Below are 25699 nucleotides of genomic sequence, written 5' to 3'. Positions count from 1 at the left end.
CTCAGGACTGACTGACTCTCTGCCTTTGCATCCTTCTTTGCTCAACCCAGCACCTCCTGTTGGTTCTGTTTGCAGACAACCTGAATGAAGCCCTTGAGAAGCTGAAGCTAGCATCTACGGACAGCGCCACGGACAGCGTGGAAAGCTGCCTGGACTGTCTGCTTAAAGCTCTCGCCAACAACAGTAAGCACAGCTTGATTTTCAATTTGTTTGTATTACAAATTACTTCTGGTCTGTGAAATTTTTATGGCAATCTGCCTGCTCTGGACCTTGCACCAGTTTGGTAATATTTTCTACATGACTCAAGACATAGCACTCTCATTAGCATGCTCATCTATTAATGTAATAAATCAGATCTCGATTGTACTCAGATTAGAAATGTATGTGTCTTGTTAATGAGGCTGTGTGGTGTTTGTCTGAAGACACAGTGTGATATTGTGACTAATGTGGAGTAGATGTCTCGCAGTTGAATGAGCAGGAGTCATTGTCATTCAGCATGTGTGGTGCTAAACTTGAGAGACTGCACTGTTTCACTCCTACGGTCTGACTAATGAGCTTACACACTGTTACCTAGGCCTTAATAAAGTTTACAGTGTCAGTCCTCATTCCCCCTGTGAGAAATGTCATCCAATGACAACCTACTTTAAACTTAGCCTCTGACCTAACTGTACTTTATATGGAAATTTAAACAAAGCAGAAATAATATTAAAAAAATGTAAATAGAACATATCCAAGTGCAACATCCAAATTGCAGCAGAAGCTATAGTTTTTCTGCTAAAAGTAAACTATGTTACTGCATTATTGTGTGAACATAATATTACCATAAAGACACCCTTGATTCATGTACATATTAATATAATATGTTAATATAATATAATATGTGCTTGTACACATAGACAGAACTCTCTCTCTCTCTCCCACTCTCAACCCAACCGGTCGAGGCAGATGGCCGCCCCCCCTGAGCCTGGTTCTGCTCGAGGTTTCTGCCTCTTAAAGGAAGTTTTTCCTTGCCGCTGTTGCCAAGTGCTTGCTCATCGGGGGATCTGTTGGGTCTCTTTAAATAATTAATAAATAAAAAAGTGTTTGGTCTTGACCTGCTCTATATGTAAAGTGCCTTGATGTAACTTTATTATGATTTGGCGCGACAAATAAATCTGATTTGATTTGAATAGTATTTAAATTCCACACTGGTGTATTTGTGCTTAACGTTGTTATAGGACAAGGTAAGACACTGCAGCCATGCTTAGTGGCCCAGTGATGCTGTGAGCTGAATGCTGATATGGATGTTAAAGAGTAACCTGTCCCCCCCATGGAAATGTCCCATTGACTGACTTCTTGTGTATAAACGTCTTGCTGTCCTTCAGAAGTGTACTCGGTGATCTCATGTCATCACAATAGATATTGGGTTAAAAGCATTACGGCTGATATTTTTGCAGATATTGAGGCATAAACCATAGAGCTGCATAAATTGTTGTCACATAGGTACCAACCCTGGCAGCATGATCTGGCACTGGACACACCCTTCAAATATGATCTGCATCCATCTTTCTTGTATAATTATTTCTATTAATAAAATACAGGTATTTATGGAAAAAGCCTACCTGCCTCGAAATTGACAATGCAAAATCTGACACTTTGTCACATATTTTGAGCAGTAATGTAAGCAGCGTTATGCTTTCAGCACACATTAATGTGATTGAAAGTGATGAACTGTATTTATTCCCTCCAGACACAGAAGCCAGTATGAAGATCCAGGAGATGGGTGTTCTCCCACTGCTCCCTACCCTGCTAAATCCCCAGTCTTCCTGCACTCCTAAAGTAGCCAACATCATTGCTGAAGTGGCCAAAAATGGTGAGGATTGCTTATCAAGGCCACTCGCCCAGGAACACCCTGACTCCCTTTGTCAGCATTCGGCTTTCTTTTTCTCCTCCTCACATCCTTCTAGTTTTAATTTCTTTTTTTGTCCTAAATAGATTACTTTAAGATATTATAATCAATGGACCTACTTTTTCAGTGACGGATAAGGTAGAATATATATTAGAATTAAAGAATGTTGTGATGGATTGGCAGGCTATTTCAAACCAGGCTTCTTGGCATTTTACAGCTGAGTTTGAGGCCATTGTGTAAAAACTTGAATCTTGTATAACTGTATTATCAGCGAGATTCCATTTTCTATAATGCTTCTGTGTGAGTACATGAGAAGCTTTTAAAGCAGAGAAAACCAGGCGTGAATAGAACTTGGGGTTAGAAAAGGTTAGGATAATGGATGGGTTTTTTAGCAGTTTGCAAGACTGCAGCTAATGATCACTTTGCAGCATTTGCCAAGCTTGGCAGCAACCCGCTGGCATTTATCTGTCACTGCTTCCGGAACCGTCTGCATGGAGCCAAGTGACTGCTGAGCTAAAGACAACTCCCTCTGTCTGACAGTTGAAACAGGCTGGATTATTTTAGCTGCACCAGGAGAGATTTAATGTGCAAACCGATAGGTGTTATTAGTATGTATGTAACAGAAATCATCATACTCCCCCACCCCCATACTGGTAAGTGTAAGGTCCCTGGTGGGATATTCTCACCACGTACACTCCTGGATGACTCCATGCTTACTGTCAGTTGGAGATGTAAACTGTGTCTGAGACAGCAGTCAGTGAGTAATTTTGTTATGCCCAGAGGCCTGGACCCTTCACACTAATATCTTTATCTTTCTTTTGTAACCATTTTCAAAGCATCACAGATAACTGTGTGGGTAATCATGACAATGAGGTTAACTATTTCAATGTTGGTTTTTTGATCATAGACAGAACATCTAAGACGCATTATGCTACTGGTGCAGAAATTCTGAGTTTATTTCAGATTTATTTTTAACAGGAAATGTCTCCAAAATGTATCAGGACTTGATACATTTGAATCAGGACTTTGGACCTACTTGTACTAAGAACTTATAAGATCACCTTATAAGGGTTAATATTCACATGTCACTTGGCCCTATGCCGCATTCATAGATTTTAGCATTTCTCCAGACTTTTGTGTCTTTTCCATTGGAAAGTTTCCATTTGCTGTTGTATCATGAACTAGTGGGTAAAGCAATGCTGGTCTTAACCTTATTGAACTGTCAGTTCTCTTTTGACCTGTTGTCCGATTTTCTCTGTAGAGTTCATGCGAAGTCCCTGTGTGGAAGCTGGCCTCATTCCACCTCTAATTCAGCTGCTAAACTCCCCTGACCAGGAGGTTTTACTGCAGACTGGCCGCGCTCTTGGCAACATCTGTTATGACAGCCGTAAGTACAAGTGCGCTTTGCTTAGGGAACACTGGATCCCTCATGAGCTTTGTCATCACAGAACTCAAAGAATATAAGTAATAAAAATTATGCTGTTTATGGACTATGGTTCTTGAGGCGTGTATTTCAGCTTCATATGCCTTTATCACACTTAGAGGATTGTGTCTAGGAACATCATGTTGAGGTGTAATGAAATGCTGCCTGTTGATTGCATTCAGATGGAAGGCAGCGCACCTCCTGAAGGTTCTGACAGATCAATCATATGCTCATTGTCATTGCAAGACGAACATGCGAGATAAACACATCGCAGAAGACTGCCTAAAACACAATGAATAAGAAAGATTATTTTATCTACATGTATCATGTGTTTACATTCAGCATATGAGCATTTGACATGTCAGATATAGCCCTGGATACATTGGACATGCATTCATAAAATCTGGCATTTGTCAATTTGGTGGCAACTGTGAGGTTAGCTAGCACGATGGCTGAGGAAGGAGAGAAAAGAACAGCACATTTGCTATTCTGAATAATTTTGAATTCAGGAGATTCAACGCCTTCAAAATAATTTATTTCTAATGCTGTCAGTGTTAATGCATGAATTGCAATCAATTAAGAGGCAACAATAAACATATATATTTTTTTATCACATTCACTCGCTCTGCAATTTTTTCAATAGCAAATTGTCAGAGGAAATCAGTCAAAAATCAGATTTATTTATTTGTGATGGACAAAATAGCTAAATGCGATTTTAAAACAACAAAATAACAAATAATGCGTCATCAAATGATGGCCTTTTAATTATTGCGGTTTAACACGCTAACATTGACAGCCCTATTTATTTGATTTGATTCAGGAATTTAACTCAAATCATATTGTCATTGCAATATGAATGGTCATTGTGCAGGCCTAGCTCCTGACCAACTTATCTTAGCTGTGAACCAATGCATTACAGGAGACCTTATAAAAACAGAATCATGTTACAAACAAGCTGACACACTTGCATACAGACGTCATTTGTAAGAATGTGAGATAATGGAGTGTAATATGTAAAATGCCAAAGACAGGAAAAGAGCAGGCTTTGAAAATTGGTTACTTCATTATCACACTAAAAGGTCTTCCCTTGAGGTTCTTTTCTAAAAATGATTGTTTTAATATTAAAGTATAAGTAGATTTCTTCGATGTATTGCATAAGGACCAAAACCTTATGGTTGATACCAGGTGGCACACTCCATGGTACAATGATAATGTTATATCAGTGGACAGGAATGTTTTAACATTACTGATTACTGCAACAGAAAACAAACAATTTTAATACAGAGGAAACTAAACAGGAATAGAACATGCAACAGTGTAAAAATCAACTTGATTCCACTCTGATGCACTTTTTACCCAATATTTACACAGCACAACTGCAGTTTGACTCCATATTAGCCATTATAAGTTTATTTAATGTCTTCACATGCACTTTCAGCTTAAAAAAAAAGTCCAGAGGCCATCTTTTCTTCCCTGATACTTATGCTTGCTGAGAATCTGATATCTGAACTTGACAGAGTACCGAATAAATGCTGAATAATTGGATAGCGGCATACTATTAACCCTGAATGCCAATGGCTATTTCTCAGATTAAACTTGAAAAAACGTAACCAGAAACCCTTTTAATATCTAATTGGTCTGTAGGTCAGAAATAAACCCACATAAATTTAATTTATCCAAGAACAGATAACAAATTGACTCCAAGATTTAGTAAAATAATAAATTTAAATGCGTAATTGTAACAATAAAGACATGAAACAACAGCAGCACTCTTTTTCTTTGCATTGGTGAATTTATTCTGCTCTTATCTGATTGAATTGAAGGAGCACAAGCTCCTCCTCTCTAAATCACAGCCATGTATATAGTGTATTTTGCCTTTTTGCTTTTTGCCTTTTCCAGAGAAAGTATTACCAAATTGCTGGCATTTTGCTAGCAGCGAATATTTCACTGTTCTTCAGTAGTTGCAAGTGGCTCCATGCCACCATTTCCTGTGTAGGTTACATTTATAGAGCAACTGAGGATTAGATTTCTGGTTATAGTGGTGCATTAAGCTAAATGCTAGTATTGTAATATTTTTAAGGATGCAGTTATGTATTATTAAAAATGATTGCCATACAAAAAAATTGCTGACACTTTGGAGAATATTACAAATACATGAGAGGAGGGAACAGTTGTATTCATTAAATATCTGATATGACATCTGATAACATTTGCACTGGGCTATATTAAGATATTAGGCTTTAATTATGATATTGATATAATTCCAAACACACATGGAATTAACACTAGTGGTACTTTTGGGTTTAGGTTGTGGACTTTAGATTTGAAGAAGCCCAGTTGTCAAGGTTCAAAGGAATTAAACTAAACTAAAAAGGTATGTCACACTCTATCTGAAAATAAAAGGGGTGTCTTTGGAAAAAAGCACATTTGAGATGTCTGCTCTAAGACATTTCATTAGTGAGTGTACCAGCTAAGTATTTAAGTGTTGACCTCAGGGACAGGCTGCAGCGTTTAGACCTCATTTTTGAGGCCAACTTCAGAGGCTTTAATCACAGCTGTCAGTTCTGGGGCACAGATTCTCATCTTGCCAGAAGCTGGCTGTCAGTGGAATCTGGTGGGATGTGACATTTGTTTGAGTATAGGGGGGTGTCTCAACAGGTTGGCATGGTTTAATGATAGCTGCACTGGGAGAGTGTAGAGAAGCAGCTGCTTTGCCACATCACAGAAGCACACACTTGTGATCTGTTAGACATTGCCTTTGTTGCTTTAGAAGAATAACTGAAACGAGATCTTTTACTTAATTTGAAACTTTCTTTACAACATACATAGGGAAGACAAGCACACTTATGTGACAGACGTGAAGTGACGCAAATTCAGTAGAAAGTTAAATGAGCTTTGATTTGTACACCAATCAAGGTATATGTAGGTCAGAAATAATTTTAAACAGGCTGTATCTTGAAGGTTATCTTTTTTTCATACATCTTAATTCATGAGGGTAAATATAATGCAATTGCAAGACCACTGTAAGGGCCCCTCTTCCTGTCTGTGTAGCCTGAGCTACAGCAAATCTAGTACTTTGTGTGTCCACACGTTAGACCTTTAGTTGTACAGAGCCCTGTAAGTCACAAGTGTGCTATGCCTCAAATGCAGGGAGGAACACAAATAAAAGCACAAATAAAATACAAAATGTCTTGTTTGTGTGGATTGAATAAAAGAGGAGTGCTGCTTTATGAGGCAAAGGACTGAAAAGGCATCTGAAACTTTCTGGCTACATGTGCTGATAAATGGTCCAATAAATGTTTGGTTGAGCTCACATAACCCACACACTGTACAAGGAAACTTGTTTTTACTTTGTGACACAAAATCTGCTCATCATCATGGCCTCAGGACAAGCATGTGGACGTGCATCTGTCTAGTGCTCCCATACCATTGTTGGGGAGCAGGGCCTTTAGACACTTGAACTGCTTCCTGTGGCATCAACTTGGTAACAACACAAAGAGGTCTGACCTCGATCCATCCCAGGCTTTTCACAACCATCACACAGCTCACAAGATGATGAAGGCAGCAAAAATGCTGGCACAACATTCTTTTAGGAGCAAATCCTTGTGATTTCAAAAACTATGAAAGTCTATGAAAATATATAAAAGAATGTCAATACATAAAGAAAACTTTTCCATTGCAGGCGACAACTGATGTGAGCTGATCGTAGAAGTATCTGTGACATTTTATTAAAATGTTCTGGGTACACAAAATTGACTGTATCGCTGTATGTCATTAATAAACCTAATAGATATTTAAGTCTGAAATAAGAGTCAGTAACACTTGACCCATTGGCGAGCACAGCTGCCAGAGATACACAGGTGGCGTGGCATGCGAGTTGTGGCTGCAGAATGTCCTGGTTTACACTTTGGTGCCATTGTTAATGGTTTAGAGCAAATATGCTGCCTAGGTGATGCATCATGTTATCTGGGGACTTGGCTCCTCACTTATTTTAATGCATGAGACACATGTGACAGCAGATAGATAGATAGATAGATACTTTATTTATCCCAGACTGAGAAATTGCAGAAATAATACAGAAAAGACCTGTGGACAGCTTGACTAAAGACTACAGGTTTTCTGTATAAGAAAATAATTTAAAATGAAGAGAATTGAAGATTCAGATATCCTAGTAACTCTGTGTATAGATTAAGCTGCAACAGTGCGTGAACATGTGTTTTTTCCATAGCAGATCGGCAAAGGCACCTGCAACGCACATGCCATGCATTCATTATGTCTCTTGCAGTGTATCTTAGATCCTTGTAGGCAGCTCTCACCTAGGTTGATCTCTTTATGTGTACTGAGAATTACTCATGACTGAACTCTTAGAGTATTCACTTAATTTCTCACAATAAAGGCCTAACGTGTCCTGTTTGTCAAATAAATTGCTGAGCACAAAGAACAACTTAATGTGAACAAAACAGAAAATTTTCTACATGACATTTCCTTGTTGTTGAGGGTGAAGGTGTGGTATGCTGCCATGAGCAACTGAAAGTAGCAGATGCAGTGACACTGAGAGGACTGACTCATGCAATGCTTCCTTTGGCAGCTCTTCTGCTAGACAAAGCCTCCCAGAGTCACAATTGTCACTTCTGTGTGTTCATTGTTTCTCTGAAAAAAAACAAGGAACAACAGTGATGAGGGAACTTGTGAAGAGAATACGTGTCAACAGTAAAGTTTCTTGGCCTTCAAAACAATTAGGGTGTGGAAATGGATACTGCATAAAGGCTTGACTATCCTAAACATCATGCACAGAGAGCTTTGTTCTGTTGGATATTCTAGAAAGACTTTTTTATACGGGAAGAATTATGGCCAACCATGTAAATTGTGGCATTAAAGAAATTCAACTCTTGGTTCTTGGCAGGATCTGAATGATAAAATACCTATATCAGATGGAAAGTTATTTTGGTTGAATCTTTATTCACCACATTCCTATAGTTATGGACATAATTCTTTCCTTCACTCATTTTATAGACGTAGTTTGCATTGATTTAAATGTTTTACACTGCTTACTTAGCATTGTTTTCATGTGCATCTTCAACTTGTGGTTATTTTTCTTTTTTTTTTTGTCTTTGTTTTCTTTGTGGTTGATTTGTGTCCTGGCCTCTTTGTTTTGCAGATGAGGGCAGGAGTGCAGTTGACCTGGCAGGAGGGGCTCAGATAGTAGCTGAACACATTAAATCCCTCTACCAAAATACTGAGCCGGAAAATGAGAAGCTCTTGACTGTCTTTTGTGGCATGCTGATGAACTATAGCAATGATAATGGTAATGACCATCTTCCCCCAAGAACAACTGTTAACTAATCTCAACTAATCAGTGATTGTTCTCTTTCTTATACACAGACAGTAGGGTTGATCTCAACCAGGATTCTGTGCTTTTCTAGTTTGAACTGACCATTCTCATTATTTTTCTACTATGCTATTTGTTGCTCTTTCAACTTCACCTCTGAGGTAACTGTTGGAGGACCCCTTCTCCCTCCACCATCCCCTCTGTAAATCTGTTTTGTGTGTAGATTCAGCAGATAAAGTATTCAATAGTTAGCCCCCCTTGATACTTTTCAGCCATGGTAGTGACATGGCCTGAGAGGTACTGGTGGTATATCTATTGGTTGATTCACCATGTTGGTCATGATGTCTTGGGTTCTCAGATGATGAATTCAGATGAGTCTTCATGACATCAGCAGCTCAAATGTGTTATCTGTCCAGTGACAAAATCCACAAGATAATAGGCACAAACATTCACAAAAACATTCAGGGTTCTTTGACGATGGATCCTGATGGGCTTGTTGAGCTACTGAATTGTCCTATGGTGCCACCATTAGATCATGCAATGCTCATATTCATGTTCCCCTGAGGTTGAACTATCCTGAATTTGTCAGTAACATCAGTAGGTTAAACAATAATTAGTAAATGCTAACATGCAAAACATCCACACTCGTCAGTGTTACTAAATTGTTCACACTGACTTTAATGTTTGGTCAAGCACAGTCTCACTGATTTGTGTAGTATAGACTCTCAGTGTTGATCCATTTCTGTTTTTATACAGAACAGATAAGAAATGTACAAATTGGTTTTTAATTTGCCTTGGAATTGATTGGAGGTGTGTTTTAACTTGGATAAAGCCAGGCCAGCTCCTTTTCCCCTACTTCCAGTCTTTATATTAAGCTAGGGTTACCATGTCCGGACTCCTGCTCTTTGCTTTACACATTCTTTTCTCATCTCGCTCTTTGAAACAAAGTGAACAGGTTTATTTTCTGAAACTGCTTTTTAGAAGGCAGGGCACTATTTATAAAATATTTAATGATGCAAGTTAAATGTTTAAGAATTATTTTGAATGTCCAAGACTTGGGGTTAGACTTCTTTTTAACGTTGGATATCCAAGATTAATGACTGTGGCTTCACCAAGACTTAAGGCCGCCAAAGACCAGTTTACATCCATCTTATGCTTCCTCTTTTAAATGTCTCCGTCCTTATAATAAAGGCATCATTCTATATGGACTTAACTGGTACTTACCATGAATGTTCAGCTGCCTTGACAGTTTAAAAGGTTAGAAGGTGTACACTTCCCTGTCTCTTTGTATCTGCAGTTTTCTGGGAGGTCCTACAGTTTTTGTCTTTGTGCTAACAAGGCTTGTTGACGGCAGTGAGTATATAATCTGACAGACACAGAGCTTCTGCCAAAGTGTCCTTTGGCACTGAATTTGTTTGGCTGGCTGATGGTAGGCTGAGATTGGATGAGAGTTTGAAGCTTTCAGCATCTAGCTGACTCTTCGTATTGAGCTAATTTTGAGAAAGCAGCCCACTTACTTAGACATCAGTTCAATTGAATCATTCCAGAAAATGACATGATTCTTTTTCAGATATTCCCCTGACAACCACAGCATGTAGATATTTGCACACTGTATAGCTGATGAGTCTTAATTTAAATAAAGAACTTCATAAAAAAGATAATGTTAGAAACATTTTTAATATTTAGAGTTTGGGATGAATGTTTTCACTAACATCTAGTTGTAGTGATGTTTTTGGTCATGAGCAAATGGCCATGGAGTACATAGTAAGCATGTAAGCTAATCACAGCCATGTACTGTATCTGGTTGTAAAGGAATACTTAATCTAAATTGTGCATTTTTTTGCATGTGTATTTAATGAATACTTCATCTTATATAATTTTATTAGCAGCCTAACAGGAAGGATGGTTTGTTCTTTGACAGGTGCTAATGAAATTCATCAATCGTCATGTGTTTTAATTGGCACTCAGGTTGATTAAAGGGCATTGTCAAAGCTAAGAGAGAGTCATTGTGACAATCTTTCGTTTATCTTGCAAATACTTCAGAGGAGACCATGGCTTAGTAGATCACTGACTTCTTTGTCGCACTATTTCATGACATGTTAACCCAACAGAATTAATGGTGCATATAAGTCTCATAGCGCATGATCAAAAAACTGGATCAGGATGAAACATACATGTAATAAAATGAATCCTAGAAACAACACATTATCTTCATCATGGCTCCTTGATGTTCTCAATATTAAACTTCCAACATCTTCCCTTCTGCTCTGTCAAAGCCTCAGTGTCATTTGCAATAGAACAAGAGTGTTCCTTTCAGGAAACAGTTTCAAAGATTTACATTTCCCACTCTGTCTGATCTTAACATAATATTTTATTGGTGTTTAATCAATGAACTTAGAAAATGTTATTACCTTTTTTTTAACATGACTTGTCACTACTCAAAGAATTTTATGGTTTCACTGGTGCTATTCCTTCAGGTTTTGACTGTCACCTAAAAAGATCTTTTTGAATCATCCCAGATTTCCTGTTGTCTTCTGTTCTGCTTATCTACGCACTCCTGTCTTACTCCATTTATTCAGTTTTCACACAAATGAATAAATTTAATCTTTTTCTCTTCTGACCCTTCTCATATCTTTGTCTGTTTATTACCATCAAATATCAATTCAAACTAAGTATTTGCTGATGGTTGTTTTCATAAGATCTTAACTATGGTTGGTACTTGGTTTTGGTGACCTTATTTGATTATTTGAGTGTGAATTCACAATAAGAATAGCCTGTGTAATATGGTCTTAAATGGTGTCTATGGGATAAAAGTAAATGGAGAATCATACATAAAGTCAGATAATCAACAGTATCGAAGTGTATGACATTGAAGAAGACTGTATTTTAAATACGTTTCTCTTTTCATTTAAATTAAATCTTATTTCTTCCTTCTTAATTGACACAGGAATCTGATGCAAGAAATATGTCCCCCTGCATACCCAATAATGCTGTTAACTGCTTCTCATAGAAACAGCCTACATGTTGTGGTCACTGTTTATTTAAGGCAAAATTTTCCAAATGCTCTTCTCTTAATTTCTTCAGCTCTGTGATGTTTAGAGCAACACATCAACTACCTACCTTTCTGTGTTTCTGTTTACTCTAGATTCCTTACAAGCCCAGCTGATCAGTATGGGTGTGATTCCCACACTGGTGAAGTTACTAGGCATCCATTCCCACAACACAGCCCTTACAGAGATGTGTCTCATTGCCTTTGGGAATTTGGCTGAACTTGGTGAGTAAATCTAAATAACTGTTCAGTCAATCAAAGGAGCATTCTGAGGTGTTTCATTTGGGAGAATATCACATTGATGTAATTAATCAGATCCTTCACTCAGTTCTTCACTGACCCTTTGCCTGTAATTACTGCCTCCAGTTTTGTTTGTTTTGATATGTCCATATTTAGGTTTTGGTATGTGCTTAGGGTTGCTCTCATGTTAATACGCAAACCTTTAGCCCAGTCTCAGGTGCTGGATCATTAATGGTTCCTGTTGCTAAAAAACACCCCAAAGCCCAAAGCTCCTACCTGGTAACTTTCTTCTTAGCCACAAAGGACCTCTAGAGCTCAACCAGAGTTTGTCACCCCTGTTGGAAAACCTCCAATACAGCAGAAATGTTGTTTTATCTTACCCCAATTCAGAGCCTTGACAGAATGATGTGTCTAAACTCTGCAGGCAGTATCTCCCTCCTCATATTTGTTCTGATTTGCATAAAGGCAGGTATGTGTTTTTGAGCTAACTTTGAAGTGTCAAGCATAAAGAAAAACCCAGTAAGAATACTTATGTCAATGTAATATTTCAGTTTCTCCTTTTTAATGAACTTGTCAAAAAGAACATCAAAAATAATTTTTTGATGTAACTGTAGTTATAGTTGTATATAGAAAATGTAGTCATTAACCTGACTGTTAATCATATTAGCTGCAGAAAAACTACTTTGAGAGGCTGATTCTGTTATGACAGACCTGTGATACTCCTTGTGCTTTTAGAGTCCAGCAAAGAGCAGTTTGCCTCCACCAATATTGCAGAGGAGCTGGTACGTCTTTTTCAGAAACAGACAGAGCATGAGAAGAAGGAAATGGTTTTTGAGGTGCTGGCTCCACTTGCAGAAAATGGTAATGAACTTGGTAGTTTTGTCTTTTGTGTGTGTGTGTGTGTGTGTTCGTTCATGATTAAACTCTACAAAAGGTCATTTGCATGGCATGGAGCACATGATTTCAGAACTGTGAGACACTGCCACATTCCCTTATGCCTTTAGAGGAAAATCACCTCCACCTACTGTGCAATAATTTATAATGCTCAGTGTGTGTCATGCTTTCCAGGCCAGCCGCTAACTGCTTAGTCATGGCAGACAGCTCCTGCCTTTGCTCTGGTGCTCTTTTTTTAAACAAGACATCAGCATACTTATGTGTGTGTGCGTTTGTGAAGCAGAAAGAGCATCTCACTGACAGTTGTTATCTTCAATCCAGGCACACTGGGTGCTCCCACATTCTCAGTCTCCAGGACAACAACCTACTTAACTCTACTCTGGAGAAACCTTGCTCTTATATTTCTTACTCTGCATGTTGTTGATTACGTTTTTTCAGAAACACTTGAACAATCAAAAGCACAATGGTGAGACATGGATTATGTTCAACCCTTTCAAAATTAAAGCAACAAAATTGACATCCATTAAATGGTCTGGAAAATGTCAGCAAGCATAATTTCTAGTTTCCTGAGCTCATAGTGACATCTATAGATGACTGTATAGAAATTTTATATACCTACATGTATACCTGTCAGTCCTGATCCAGTCATTTTTGTAAATAATTGATGAAGGTGTCCCACAAGGATTAATTTTGGGCCCCATGTTTTATATATATATATATATATATGTATGTGTATATGTATATGTATGTATATATATGTATGTGTATATGTATATGTATATGTATATATATATATATATATATATATATATATATATATATGTATGTATGTATATATGTAGGTGTGTGTGTGTGTGTGTGTGTGTGTGTGTGTATACGTATATGTATTCCCAGTGTGGGCTGGACTCCAGCACCTTCCGCTACCTGGAAGCAGATAGGCAGTTGAGAATGAATGAAACAAACACTGTGCTGTTGGTTTGCTGGACCATATCAAGTCCCATGTATGTGAATGGTGTCATATGATGCACATCATATCTTGCACCACTATGTTGCAACAGTGCTGTGTTTCATACTTTGCCTGTCTTCTCTCAGTGTTTTTCCCTTCTTCTCCTGCCAGATGTGATAAAACTTCAGCTGGTTGAGGCAGGCCTGGTGGAGTGTCTGCTGGAGGTAGTGGCTCAGACTGTTGACGGAGACAGGGAGGAGGACATTGCCCAACTCAAGACTGCCTCCGACCTCATGGTTCTCCTGCTTCTAGGAGGTAAACATTTGACATGTTCAGTCAAAAAGAAAATGAGAAACTGTGAAGATCATGTTCAGCTCAAGATAAAGAGATGAAAACAAATAATCAATGCAGTACCAGTACAATAAATTTTTCCATCCATGAATCTGGACGGAAAAATAACTTTGTGTAAAGGAAGGAAGGAAATTTTTCACACCAGTTTCTTCACGCTGTCATCACTGTTGCAGCACAGGTGCTTCAACAAGCTGTGCAAGACTATAAGGCGAAAGGAATTTAATTAGGCGATGGGAAATTTCACCTTCCCATATATGAGTGTTCTGTCAGAGCTGATGTAGAGATTGAGTAATTCAGCCTTCATGTACATATTGTTACAGTGAAATAGACGTGTGTGTGTGTGTGTGTGAGAGAGAGATAAATATACATTCTGGTCTCTGCTGTAGTGTAGTGCTGTACATTAAGTTATGTTAAAGCAGCAGCTCTTCTCTTTTGTGCGCTTCATGATCAGCTGACAGGTCACATTATTCCAATGCTTTTACCCTTTATTCCTTTGCAGTGTTCATACTGTGTTCATCATCAAAGACTTTTGTTAGAGCTAAACTGTACAGTACGAAACTTTTGTCAACAAATTTTAATCCCCCTGGATTTTTCTCAAGCGATAATCCTTTTTGCCAGGTTCTAAACTGTTTGAATGTGGTTTGAGCCACTGGTGGTGTAGAAGGCAGGAACCCCTTTCAGAGGTGGGCCTGTGACGGGGCTGTTCATTTAGTAACAATTGTGATGTTGGTGCAGCTATAACATTACAGATCAGTCATTAACATAAACTGTTGATGTGAATAATGCTGCTTATGTGGTTACCATGGTACTTGTGAGTGGGTGGATATCTCAGGCAGCAGGTGAACATTTAGTCCTTAAATTGATGCTGAAGCAGGAAAAATGGTCAAGTGTGAGGGAGAGAGAGACTGTTAAGGCCAAATTGTGACGTGTAGAGAACTGAGTCAGAGCATTTCCAACACGTCACCTCTGTGGGATGGTGTTGGTCTGCAGTGTACAGGAAGGACATACCAGAAGGAAGGAAAACCAATGAACCTGAGCATCAAGGGTCACATGTCATTGATGTTCTCTGGAGTTAAGGTTGGACTCTGTGGTCTGATCCAGCAGAAAAGCTACTGTAGCTCCCATATGCACCATAGGAAAAGGACAACCTGGTAGATGTAGTTTGATGCTTTGGACAATGTTCTGCAAGGAACCTTGGGTCCTTCATTCATTTGGATAGGGTTAGTTTGACATGTAGCACTGACCTAAACATTGTCCACACCAATTACAGCCCTTCATGGAAACAGTATCCCCTAAAGATTGTGGCCCATTCCAGCAGGATAATGCCCAGGTTATAATCTGTCAACAGTATACACCACAGACTGAAAAAGAAATATGATTCAGCACTAATGCACTCAGTAACACATTGGCATTTACAACAGGAAGCTGCTTTATAAGTGCCCAAAATTAAGATATCAGCTCGGTGTTAGTTATATGTTAAAAGTGGAAACTTTCTTCTTGCTGCTCTTTAGATGAGTCCATGCAGAAGCTATTTGAAGGAGGAAAGGGCAGCGTCTTCCAGAGGGTCTTGTCTTGGATACCATCCCATAACCATCAGCTGCAGTTGGCAGGGGCTTTGGCCATCGCCAATTTTGCTCGGAACGGTAAGTTTCACTGCAGAGTTTCAGATGAGGTTGTCAAGTAGAGCTAACCCTGTTATCTTGTCTCTCTCTTTACATATATACTCACACACACACACACACACACACACACACACACTTATGAGATCTTATGAGACACAATATGGTTTTTACTCTTGGCATTTTGCAGATGGGAATTGCATCCACATGGTGGACACTGGTATAGTGCAGAAGCTGCTGGAGCTGTTGGATCGACACGTTGAGGAAGGCAATGTTACCGTTCAACATGCAGCTCTTAGTGCCCTGCGAAACCTGGCCATACCAGGTGAGCTGCTACACACCAGAGTCTGTCAGCTAGAAGTCTAGACTGTCAAGAAAATCTAATGACCATTAGGAGGTGTCTCTACTGGTTGTAAAAAGATTCCAGATTGTATTGAAGTCCATGTGAACATGAAACTAATTTTCACATAATTTATTAGCTCAGTAAATGTTTTCCTTTATAGGTTTATTGGCCCATTTAGAGATTAATAGACAGGGTAGCAGGATAGTATTATGGGCAGATGCGCCCCGCAATAAGCATAATTTTCTCAAAAATCAAGTTCACGACATTGGTTCACATGTGGTTTTCCATGGGATCTGCAGATTTTTATGTAATCTTTACCTGATATTTTGAGAGATGCTGTAACAGTTTTCTTTAAGGTAATATTTAGAGGTATGTTAATGAAGGGCAATGTAGTGGCATAATAGTTAGCGCTGCCCCACAACAAGAAGGTCGTTGGGTCAGTTCCCTTTCTGTGCGGAGTTTGCATGTTCTCCCCATGCTTGCGTGGGTTTCCTCCCACCGTCCAAAGACATCATGTTTGGGTTAATTGTTGACTCTACATTGCCTGTAAGTCTGACTGTAAGTGTGAGTGGTTGTTTGTCTCTGTCTGTCTCTGTGTGTTGGCCCTGTGAACCCTGCTCTCCCCCAGTATGAGCTGGGACTCGCTCCAGCACTCCCTGCAACTTGGAAATAGATAAGCAGTGGAATATGAATTAATGAATTAATGAAAAATATTCTAACTGCAATGGTATGTTAACCAATGAAAAACCTTTGGCGCTTTGCTTTTCTTTTACCTTAATAGTGTTTTAAGTTATTTGTGTTCTTCTTCCCTCCAGTGGTGAACAAATCAAAGATGCTGTCAGCGGGCGTAGCAGATGTGGTGCTGAAGTTTTTGCAATCAGAGATGCCTCCTGTCCAGTTTAAACTTTTGGGAACATTACGCATGCTCATTGATACGCAAGGTAGAAATTCTATCATTCATTCATCATTTGCACCTGATCCTTAAATCCTCCTGGCCAAGCTTCTGCACTGACTGTTGCTTTGATATATATTCTAAACTAAACCCTGTTGTCATGTTACACAGTTTGAGTTCCATGTGAAAGATAATCCAAGCAGAGCTGACTCTGGTTGGATTATCAGGCTCTCACATTTGATCGTATTGAATATTGCAATGGCTGGCCTGTATTGAGTTATGAAGAGAGTAGGAGCTGTTATTGGCATTGTACAAATATCTTAGATTTACTCCTTTTCATTGCAAACAGAAACAAAACACAAAAGACACAAGCATACTGCACTTAAAAGAAGTGGAAGAGTGAAGAGTTTTGCTGAGTAGGCTACGGTTTACAATGTTTATTAAAAAAGAAAGATAATCTAAATTGGTCAGAGGATGGCCACAGTCAACATGTTCTGATTGAACTTTGAGTGCAGATCTTTGATGCTCTCGATGTGATCCTGTACTGCCAAGGGATTGCGCCCAGCGCTAATGAAGAAGGGGGCCAGGCTCTGCTCTGGACCTCATGTATGCTGACTCGTCTCCTCCAGTTATAAATCCAATCATGGGCATGGCATCTGCCAAATTTTGGATATCGCCCAGAGCTAACAGCAATGATTATTTACCTCAGCTCTATTTAAGCTATAAGATCATCAATACAGACCCCAGACTGCTGGAGCCCCATGAGTTATTAAAAACATACAGATATTGTAACTGATGCTGCACACACCAGGCAGATGATTTCATATCAGATGGTCTCTTTGGTTAAAAATGAAAATCTCGTCCAGTCGACCTCTAATGGACCTGAACGGAAAACAAACTCCATTTGTTTGTTTTAAGTTTAAAGAAAATGAAATAGAACCTAAGTAAATGTGGCTATTTGTTTGGGTGCAAACTGGATTTACACCAAAGAAGAGAGAGTGATACTGACTTATACGTGTGTGTGCGTGCTGGTTCAGCTGAAGCTGCAGACCAGTTGGGGACCAATGGGAAGCTGGTGGAAAGACTAGTGGAGTGGTGTGAAGCCAAAGATCACGCGGGAGTGATGGGAGAGTCCAACAGGCTTCTGTCAGCCCTAATTCGACACAGCAAGTCCAAGGTCAGACACTACAGTTTATATCATTTGTTTTACTCTTGCAGAGAAACATGTTGCCAGATGACTAACCCCACACTGCCACTGTAATTCTCACCAGCTGAGTAGAAGTAAGGTTACAAACAGCCCATAATGCCACACTGTAAGATAAGTTTTGCTTGTAGTCTGTTATTTTATCCCTTGCTGATTTTGCCCACTTGCTCATAGGTACATTTTAACATTGAGAGACAAAATATCACAAAAAAATCCAGAATAACATCAAAAAAATGTATATATTTACTATCATATTTTTGCATGAAATTAATATTTGCTAATTCTGGCTCCCACAGTCCAGTTACTTTTCTGTTAAGAAGCACTCCTAATCTCAACTCATTATCCAAAACAACTCATTACATCATTATGCAGATGTATAAAAGACAGCTGTCCACACAATCAGTCAGATTCCAACGTTTCCACCATGGGCAAGACACCAAGTATTAAGTCCTATTGTATGGCTCAAATACTTATTTAATGTGAAAATATGATAGTAAATATTTATATTTATTATTTATACAGCACTGTTATTCTGGATTTTTTGGGAGATATTCTGTCTCAATGTTATAATTGTACCTATGATTACAACTCTACACAGTTCCATTCTTTATAAGTGGGGAAACCTACAAAATCAGCAAGGGATCAAATAATTGTTGCTCCCACTGTATATAGTCCTTAAACAGAAGACCACCCTCACTCTTCCCACCTTGACTGCTGGAGATAGACTAAACTAAACAGTCCAAACTAATGCTGGTTAAAGACAATATTATTTTGGCCCATCATGGATTTGAAGCAGATGTAAATGTCAAAGTACTTTTTTTTCCCCCCGATCAAAATACAAAATACTGTAGATCAGCTGATTCAAGCACTGACCTGACACCAATCAGCTGTATGTTACTAAGCCACTGTTCATTGTGAACACACATTAATGCAACAGAATCTTTTCTTTTATTATCTGTTACTCACTGGTGAAAAATTACTCCCGTTCATACTCAGGGATTATATACCTCCTTCAAACTGAAAGTTTACTTACTGTACATGGAGAGGAGCAATTGCTGTTCTTCTTCACTGCTGCACAGTACACTTTTCTATATGAGCTCCAGTGTTACAGTACAGAAGAAGAATGGATTTATGAGGAAAATGCAGTTTTATGCTAGCGTGAAATTGCATCAGGTCAATGTGTAGACTGACCTGCTTTTTGATACCTGGGCCAGCATTTGAAGATCAGAGGCTTTCCAAATTAAACTAACAGTTCAGAGCAACTTATTTCTGAAAAGTTCAACTTTTCAGTTGTGTATGTGGAATAATTGCCTATTAGGAAGTGGCAGAGAGGCTGGCAGGAATTAGAGAGAGACAGGAGAATGACTAGTCAGAGTGGAACAGGATGCTGTAGTAACGTGGTGTGCACAATAACCATTCAACTACTCATGCTGCTTACTTATACAGTCTTACTGGCTGTAACCCATTAACTGATGAAACTGTCACCTGCAGATTTGGACCATTAAATCACTTTTATTGTTATTTATTGAAAAATTTCTGTATTAAATTGTGTTAAATTAATTAGTTGTTGAGTGGCACTGTATATAAATTGCACACAACTGAACAATGTGCACAGCTAGGTCTCTGTGTTACTGTCTCCCACAGCAGCACGTTGGCTGTTCCTTCTCCTCTGCTACATCGCTCTTCATCAGCCACAGCTCAGCTATGCCTTCCTGACCCTTGAGTCAGAGTGAGTGTAAGGAGGAAAAGAGGGTGGAGTTAATCTGATGACTCTGTGATAAACCAGGATATTATACATTTGAAATTTTATTAAATGTTCATGATATTGTGGAGCCATTTCAGGAAAACGTTGGTTAATGAAGCGACAAAAAGACACAATCCAGAATACCCTCTGCTGTCAACATTTTGTTTACCTGAAGAGAAAAACGTCTGACAGTTGTTTTTTTTTTTTAATAGCCTTTTTTAATGTGGATTTCAGGAAGTTGTCAGAACTGTCATCCAAGGTGGAGGAGTCAAGCACTTAGTTACCATGGCAACTAGCGAGCATATGATCATGCAGAATGAAGCATTGGTGGCTTTGGGTCTCATAGCTGCGCTGGATTTGGGTAAGAGCAAAACATAATTCAGCTATATATTTATTTATTTATTTTTTAACAGTCTAAACATTTTAATACACTTCAAATAAAAATAAGTTTTTAAACTGTAAAGATGAGGAAATCTGAAGAGGTAGAAATCCGATCTAGGGTATATTCTACCCTACCCTGAGGTGTAGTCTTAACAACAGGCCTGAACAGCAGGACTCTATCCTGTGACATCTCAGCCTTTATGACTTATAAACCTGACAGTCTGTTCTGTAGTTCTTCATGATGACACACAAACTCTTTCTGGACTTCAGTTGCAGCTGAGAAGGACTTTGTTGGAGCTAGCCTGGTGTCGGTGCTGCACAAGCTGCTGTCAGATGAGAGGAGCGCTCCAGAAATCAAGTACAACTCCATGATCCTCATCTGCGCCGTCATGGGCTCAGGTGAGACCTCCACCGTCCTTCACACAGAAACCACAGAACGGGCTTCTTCCGCTCTGTTTTATAGCATTAAAACAATGAAGGGGTGTTGTCCACTAGTCAGGAGGTTGGTGGTTCAATTCCTTGATCCTGCAAGTCAGCATGTTGAAGTGTTACTTGGCAAGATACTGAACCCAAAAGCGCTGTGTGCGTGCACGTGCGAGCCCTTTTTGCACATTCCATATAAATAGCACCCAGTGGTTGTAGTGTGTACACTACAACATGTACACACCCGTGCATAATTATCATTACACACTACAACACACTACTACTACTCACTTCCCATTGTAAAGTCTGCTTCTCCCCTACTGCTAATATTTACAGGAAAACTGTATGTTCCGTTTGTATTTTCAAATCAAATCAGACTTATTTGTATAGTGCCAAATCATAACAGTTACATCAGTTACATCAAGGCACTTTACATATAGAGCAGGTCTAGACCAGACTCCTTATAAAATGATTTAAAGAGACCCAACAGATCCCCCAATGAGCCCCATGGCATCCTCTCTTTTACTGTTCTTGTTCTCTCTCCATCCCTCTACTGAGTCCCACCTCCTCTCCTTCACGCTCACTCTCAATGTGTCTCTCTCTGTCCCCCCATCTCTCCCTCTCACAACCCAGATGGCTGCCCCCCCTGAGCCTGGTTCTGCCAGAGGTATCTGCCTCTTAAAGGAAGTTTTTCCTTGCCACTGTCACCAAGTGTTTGCTCTTGGAGGAATATGTTTGGTCTCTTTAAGAACTCCATAAAGAGTTTGGTCTGCCTGCTCTATGTGAAAAGTGCCTTGATGTAACTGTTATGATTTGGCACTATATAAAAACAGTATTTGATTTATATATCACAGGAGTTGTTATTTTTATATTTTTAGCTCCTTACGTATTGTGTTGCCAGTCAGACACCATGTTATATTCTCCAAGTGTAAGAGAAAATTCTTTGGTACAAGACCCAGCAAAAAATGCTTGATCATCAAATTCTTTCTCTTTTTTTTTTCTTTATTTGTCTGCATTTGTCCTCATAGTTTAACACCACATGGTGTGTCAACCTTTCATGTGATTGATGTACTTATAGTATTGTTTTATTTATTTTAATATTTATATATTTATATTTTATTATTTCTGTGTGCGCGTGTGCGTGAGTGAGCATGAGAGAGAGAGACCATCACCAGCCCTCCTTGGAAGCTAGTTTGTTCATCAGTTTCTATATTCTTCAGATCAATGAAATATTATGCAATTCGACACATTACTGTCATTCTGCTTTGTATTTTCCTGTGGCTATGGAGGTCTGAACCACAAAACTTAATATTTTTGAATAAGATGTTTCACATTGACTCCTTGACACCTGAATTTATTAACAGTTGTATAAAAAATAAAAATTTTTTTTGTGTTTTTGCTTTGAAGCAAATGCTAAATTAAGTGGAGATTGTTACTTTTTACTTTACTTTAGCACATTGAATAAATATAAATTTAGGTTTACTGATGTTACAACTATTAGAATCCTATGTCAATTAGAACTCAAGCTTTTCACTTAACATTACAACTTTGATCAGAGTTGTCCCCACACGGACGGGCCCACGACTGGTCCTATGAGACACTGCTGCTTGCAAACAGTTCCTAGGTATGTGTTGAATATGCGCAAACCAGCATTGGGGGAATTCATACGCTATCTCAGTTGTACTCTGAATGGAAGTGGGTTGAAGCATGATGAGCAGAAGTATCTGTAAGGAACACACCAGTGATGTGCATCACTGTGTTATTAGACTTTTATTTATTTAATTCTTTATTTTGAGAATTCACAAAGCTTCTTTTCCTGTATCTCATGTCAGAGCCTCTTCACAAAGAAGTCCAAACCCTGGCGTTCATCGACGTGGTGTCCAAACTGAGGGCTCATGAAAACAAGACGGTCTCTCACCAGGCTTCGCTCACAGAGCAGCGACTTACAGCCCAGAGCTAAAAGACTGTGTCTAAACCCACCCCCCCCCACACACCTAATTAAATGCCTGCCTGACCACCTAATCACCCGATGACACCTCATGACTGCTCTCCCCCGTGCCCCATCGTCATGTGCCAAGGTACCATGTCGCGTTAACTGCCAGCCAGACTTCCAGTTATGTCTCTACCTTCAACCCTCACCTCTACCCTGCCTACTTCCACTAGGGTTAGACTGATGTGGCTTTATGCTCCTATTCAAGTCATCACCTGAGCTTTACCGAATAGAACTTTCATTTTGAATCACCCAAGAAATCACCAAGAGTTAAATAACCTGTTAGGGTGGGAAGGCCTCTGAAACAGTTTTTAGACCACCATGGGACACAACTCTCCTCTGAAAGCCATACAAATTTGATTTATTTAGGTGGGTTACCAGGTCCTTCAGGCAACGTGAGGCTTTATAGACTCTCCTTAATGCTCAAGTCCTTTGTCTAGAGGTCAACACCCCTGACCTGTTGGTATCTTTCTTTTTCTTGAGTCATCAGTCTATCCCTAGTCCCCCTATTCTACTTGTGCATGCATCTTCTGCTACAAGTATCTCCAACAGGAGCTGAGGCGCCATAAACAGCGTAACGCAATAGATTAAGAGACCACACTCTTTTACGACCATAGCTGTGATCCCATTCGCCAATAACTCACCAGTGAAAGTGTGCACAAAAGAACAAAAAACAAAACTTCCTGTTGTGATTTTCTTTCATTTTTAAGAAGAAGCCGCCATCTATGATGTGCCCAGTTGTGTCCCATGTAGCTCAAGTTTAAATTGACTAGAAACTGTGCATGTTTTAGTCCTGTTGAAGGTGTGCCAGTGTTCATTTTTACCTCTCTACTGCTCGCATACTCCAAAGTACAGCCTGCCCTCTCCTCCGGACACCATCAGTCTAGTTTTTGCACCTGGATCTACAGATTTTATTCAGATTCTTTTTTTATTTTTTAATTCCTCAGTAGTTTGAGCACTCTGTCCATTCTCAACACCTGAGAGCTACACAGTGAAGTGAGAGGCTCTGCACATTTCCATCGTATCACTGAAAGAGAATTGCATGAGAAGGAGGTTATGATCAGGGCTGTGGGTAAGTTAGTTGAATTCAAGTCAGCTCCAAGACTGATTGAAGCCAGGTTCATGTGATGAGAAGGTCAACATTGGAAGCTGAAAATTTGTCTTTTCCAATGGAAATAAAAACAATTATTAAACTTAAATGTCACCTCTTTGCAAGGGCTCTTGTCAGCCTCCATCAGTACGGTAGTACAGCATATCAGTCTTGAATCAGCAACTCCCTGAAGTTGCAGTTGCAAAGCGGTCCATTAAATGTGTTACAGTTGGAATGTTGAAAATATAAAATCCTTAGATGGGTGCCAGTGGTCTCAGTCAGATATAAGGTGGGTGCAAGGTGACTATCAGTGGAGTTCTGTCTTTTTCCTTCCACTCACGTCACAGTTCTCTCTGTTTTTAAACTGTTGAAAAAACTGTATATTTCATCAGTCTGGTCAATGCATCACAGCTTGATGAAACCAGATTTCTGCAGGTTTTGTCTGTAGTTTAATAAAAGGTCAATACAAAAGTCATTTTAGATGGGCCAGGTTGTTTTGAATGAAATTTTGGCAGGTAAGTTTTGAAGGGAAAGCTGAAGAACATGAGTCTGGCACCAAGATCTAATTTCCTGATCCATTTGTAGAACCTGAAGGTTCTCTGTGAGAGAAGCAGGGACAGTTGGGCGTCTGAACAAGTCTGGGATCTGATGAAAGCAGTTAACTGTCACTGTATCACTCTATTTGCTCTGTTGATCATGCCCCAACTCCTCCCACCCCCTGCCAACCACTGCCACAGCAGCAGCACTCCCCACAGAGAACAGCTCTTTTCCAGTGTGATGGTTGGTTCTTCTAGTCGAAGGGATCTCTGCCTACACCTCAGTATGTCTGACACTGTACCAAGACCCTGTTAACATATCCAGGTGTGTTCCTGGTTTGGTCCCACACTTTTAAAGGTTTAAATGGTTATTTATCAGATTTGTGCTCTTCTAAGGACACATGCCAGTGGAGATGTATCCATAGTAACCGCGTAAAATACTATAAACTTAAGTGTTTGTTGTAAATGTCATGAGTTGTACATTTGGAGGATTGTAACTCAGCAGATAAATAAAAAATGATAGCTGGTGATGGCTGCTGTCTTTTATTCCTTTTCAGGGAAGACTTGGTCTGTCCTTTCACTTTGAATGCAGCTGTTAGTAAGCCATACACTCACAGTTAAATTCAAACACAGCAGGCACTACACAGGCTTTGCATCCTATTTCCCTTAGTGTTGTGTAGCATTAGCTACATAACACCGTGGGACAAGATGTTTTCATGTTGGTCGTCCTACCCGGTTTTCACCAGAGAGACCCCTAAAGGGAAAGGATTAAAATAGATCACAAATATCTTGGCTGAGCTCATCAATAAACTGATGAGATTTATTTTTTCTTTCTATTTTTTGGGGGGGCAAAGGTCACAGACACCTCAAAAAACAAATTTGTTCCTAGCAAATATTATATAATAATGATAATAATAATAATAATGTTCGATCTGCAAGTTTAACCAATGCTTCTGTTCATCTCTGTTCAACTCAAATATATACAGTTATGTTCATAATAATAGCAGTGTCTTTAAAAAGGTGAGTAAATGTAAAAATTCGTCAAATTGTATTTTAATGAACACAAATGCATTGGGGACACTGTACATTCTATTTCAAAGCAAGATAATTGGAAAAAGTGATTGGATTTGAAAATATTTTAAAGAAAGTCAAGAAATATAATGTTCAAAAAAATAGCAGTGTTGACATCTTTCTTTACAAACTCAAAAATGTATAAAACTGTATAAACTAAAAAATACTTGAAGGTTCAACTTCAACTTCATGACTTCTTCCAGTATTCTGATGTACTCAAACTGATCCATGATCTCTGGTATGCGATAAATTGGACCAACACCATAGTAGGAGAAACATCCCCATA

The 25699-nt window shown here is 39.1% G+C and overlaps 1 protein-coding gene across 3 annotated transcripts in view; it reads left to right on the top strand.

The window, feature by feature from the left end:
- Positions 1-24863, top strand: part of rap1gds1 (RAP1, GTP-GDP dissociation stimulator 1) — a 29093-nt gene extending 4230 nt beyond the window's left edge. Inside the window, exons 2-15 of one of the 3 annotated variants that reach the window (XM_029526280.1) lie at positions 76-183; positions 1730-1852; positions 3150-3275; positions 8470-8616; positions 11786-11914; positions 12665-12790; positions 13941-14084; positions 15632-15763; positions 15930-16064; positions 16898-17023; positions 18012-18151; positions 20157-20283; positions 20574-20702; positions 22559-24863. In XM_029526280.1, coding sequence (XP_029382140.1) covers positions 76-183; positions 1730-1852; positions 3150-3275; positions 8470-8616; positions 11786-11914; positions 12665-12790; positions 13941-14084; positions 15632-15763; positions 15930-16064; positions 16898-17023; positions 18012-18151; positions 20157-20283; positions 20574-20702; positions 22559-22686 — 1820 coding nt within the window. In that variant the 3' untranslated portion in view covers positions 22687-24863. Of the gene's footprint in view, positions 1-75; positions 184-1729; positions 1853-3149; positions 3276-8469; positions 8617-11785; positions 11915-12664; positions 12791-13940; positions 14085-15631; positions 15764-15929; positions 16065-16897; positions 17024-18011; positions 18152-19822; positions 19908-20156; positions 20284-20573; positions 20703-22558 lie in introns of those variants that run through there. The other 2 variants (XM_029526281.1, XM_029526282.1) reach the window with 2 other exon arrangements.
- Positions 24864-25699: the final 836 nt, after the last annotated feature.

This window comes from Echeneis naucrates, chromosome 18, assembly GCF_900963305.1.
Source record: "Echeneis naucrates chromosome 18, fEcheNa1.1, whole genome shotgun sequence".
NCBI lineage: Eukaryota > Metazoa > Chordata > Actinopteri > Carangiformes > Echeneidae > Echeneis > Echeneis naucrates.
This window is presented reverse-complemented; position numbering and strand designations above follow the sequence as displayed.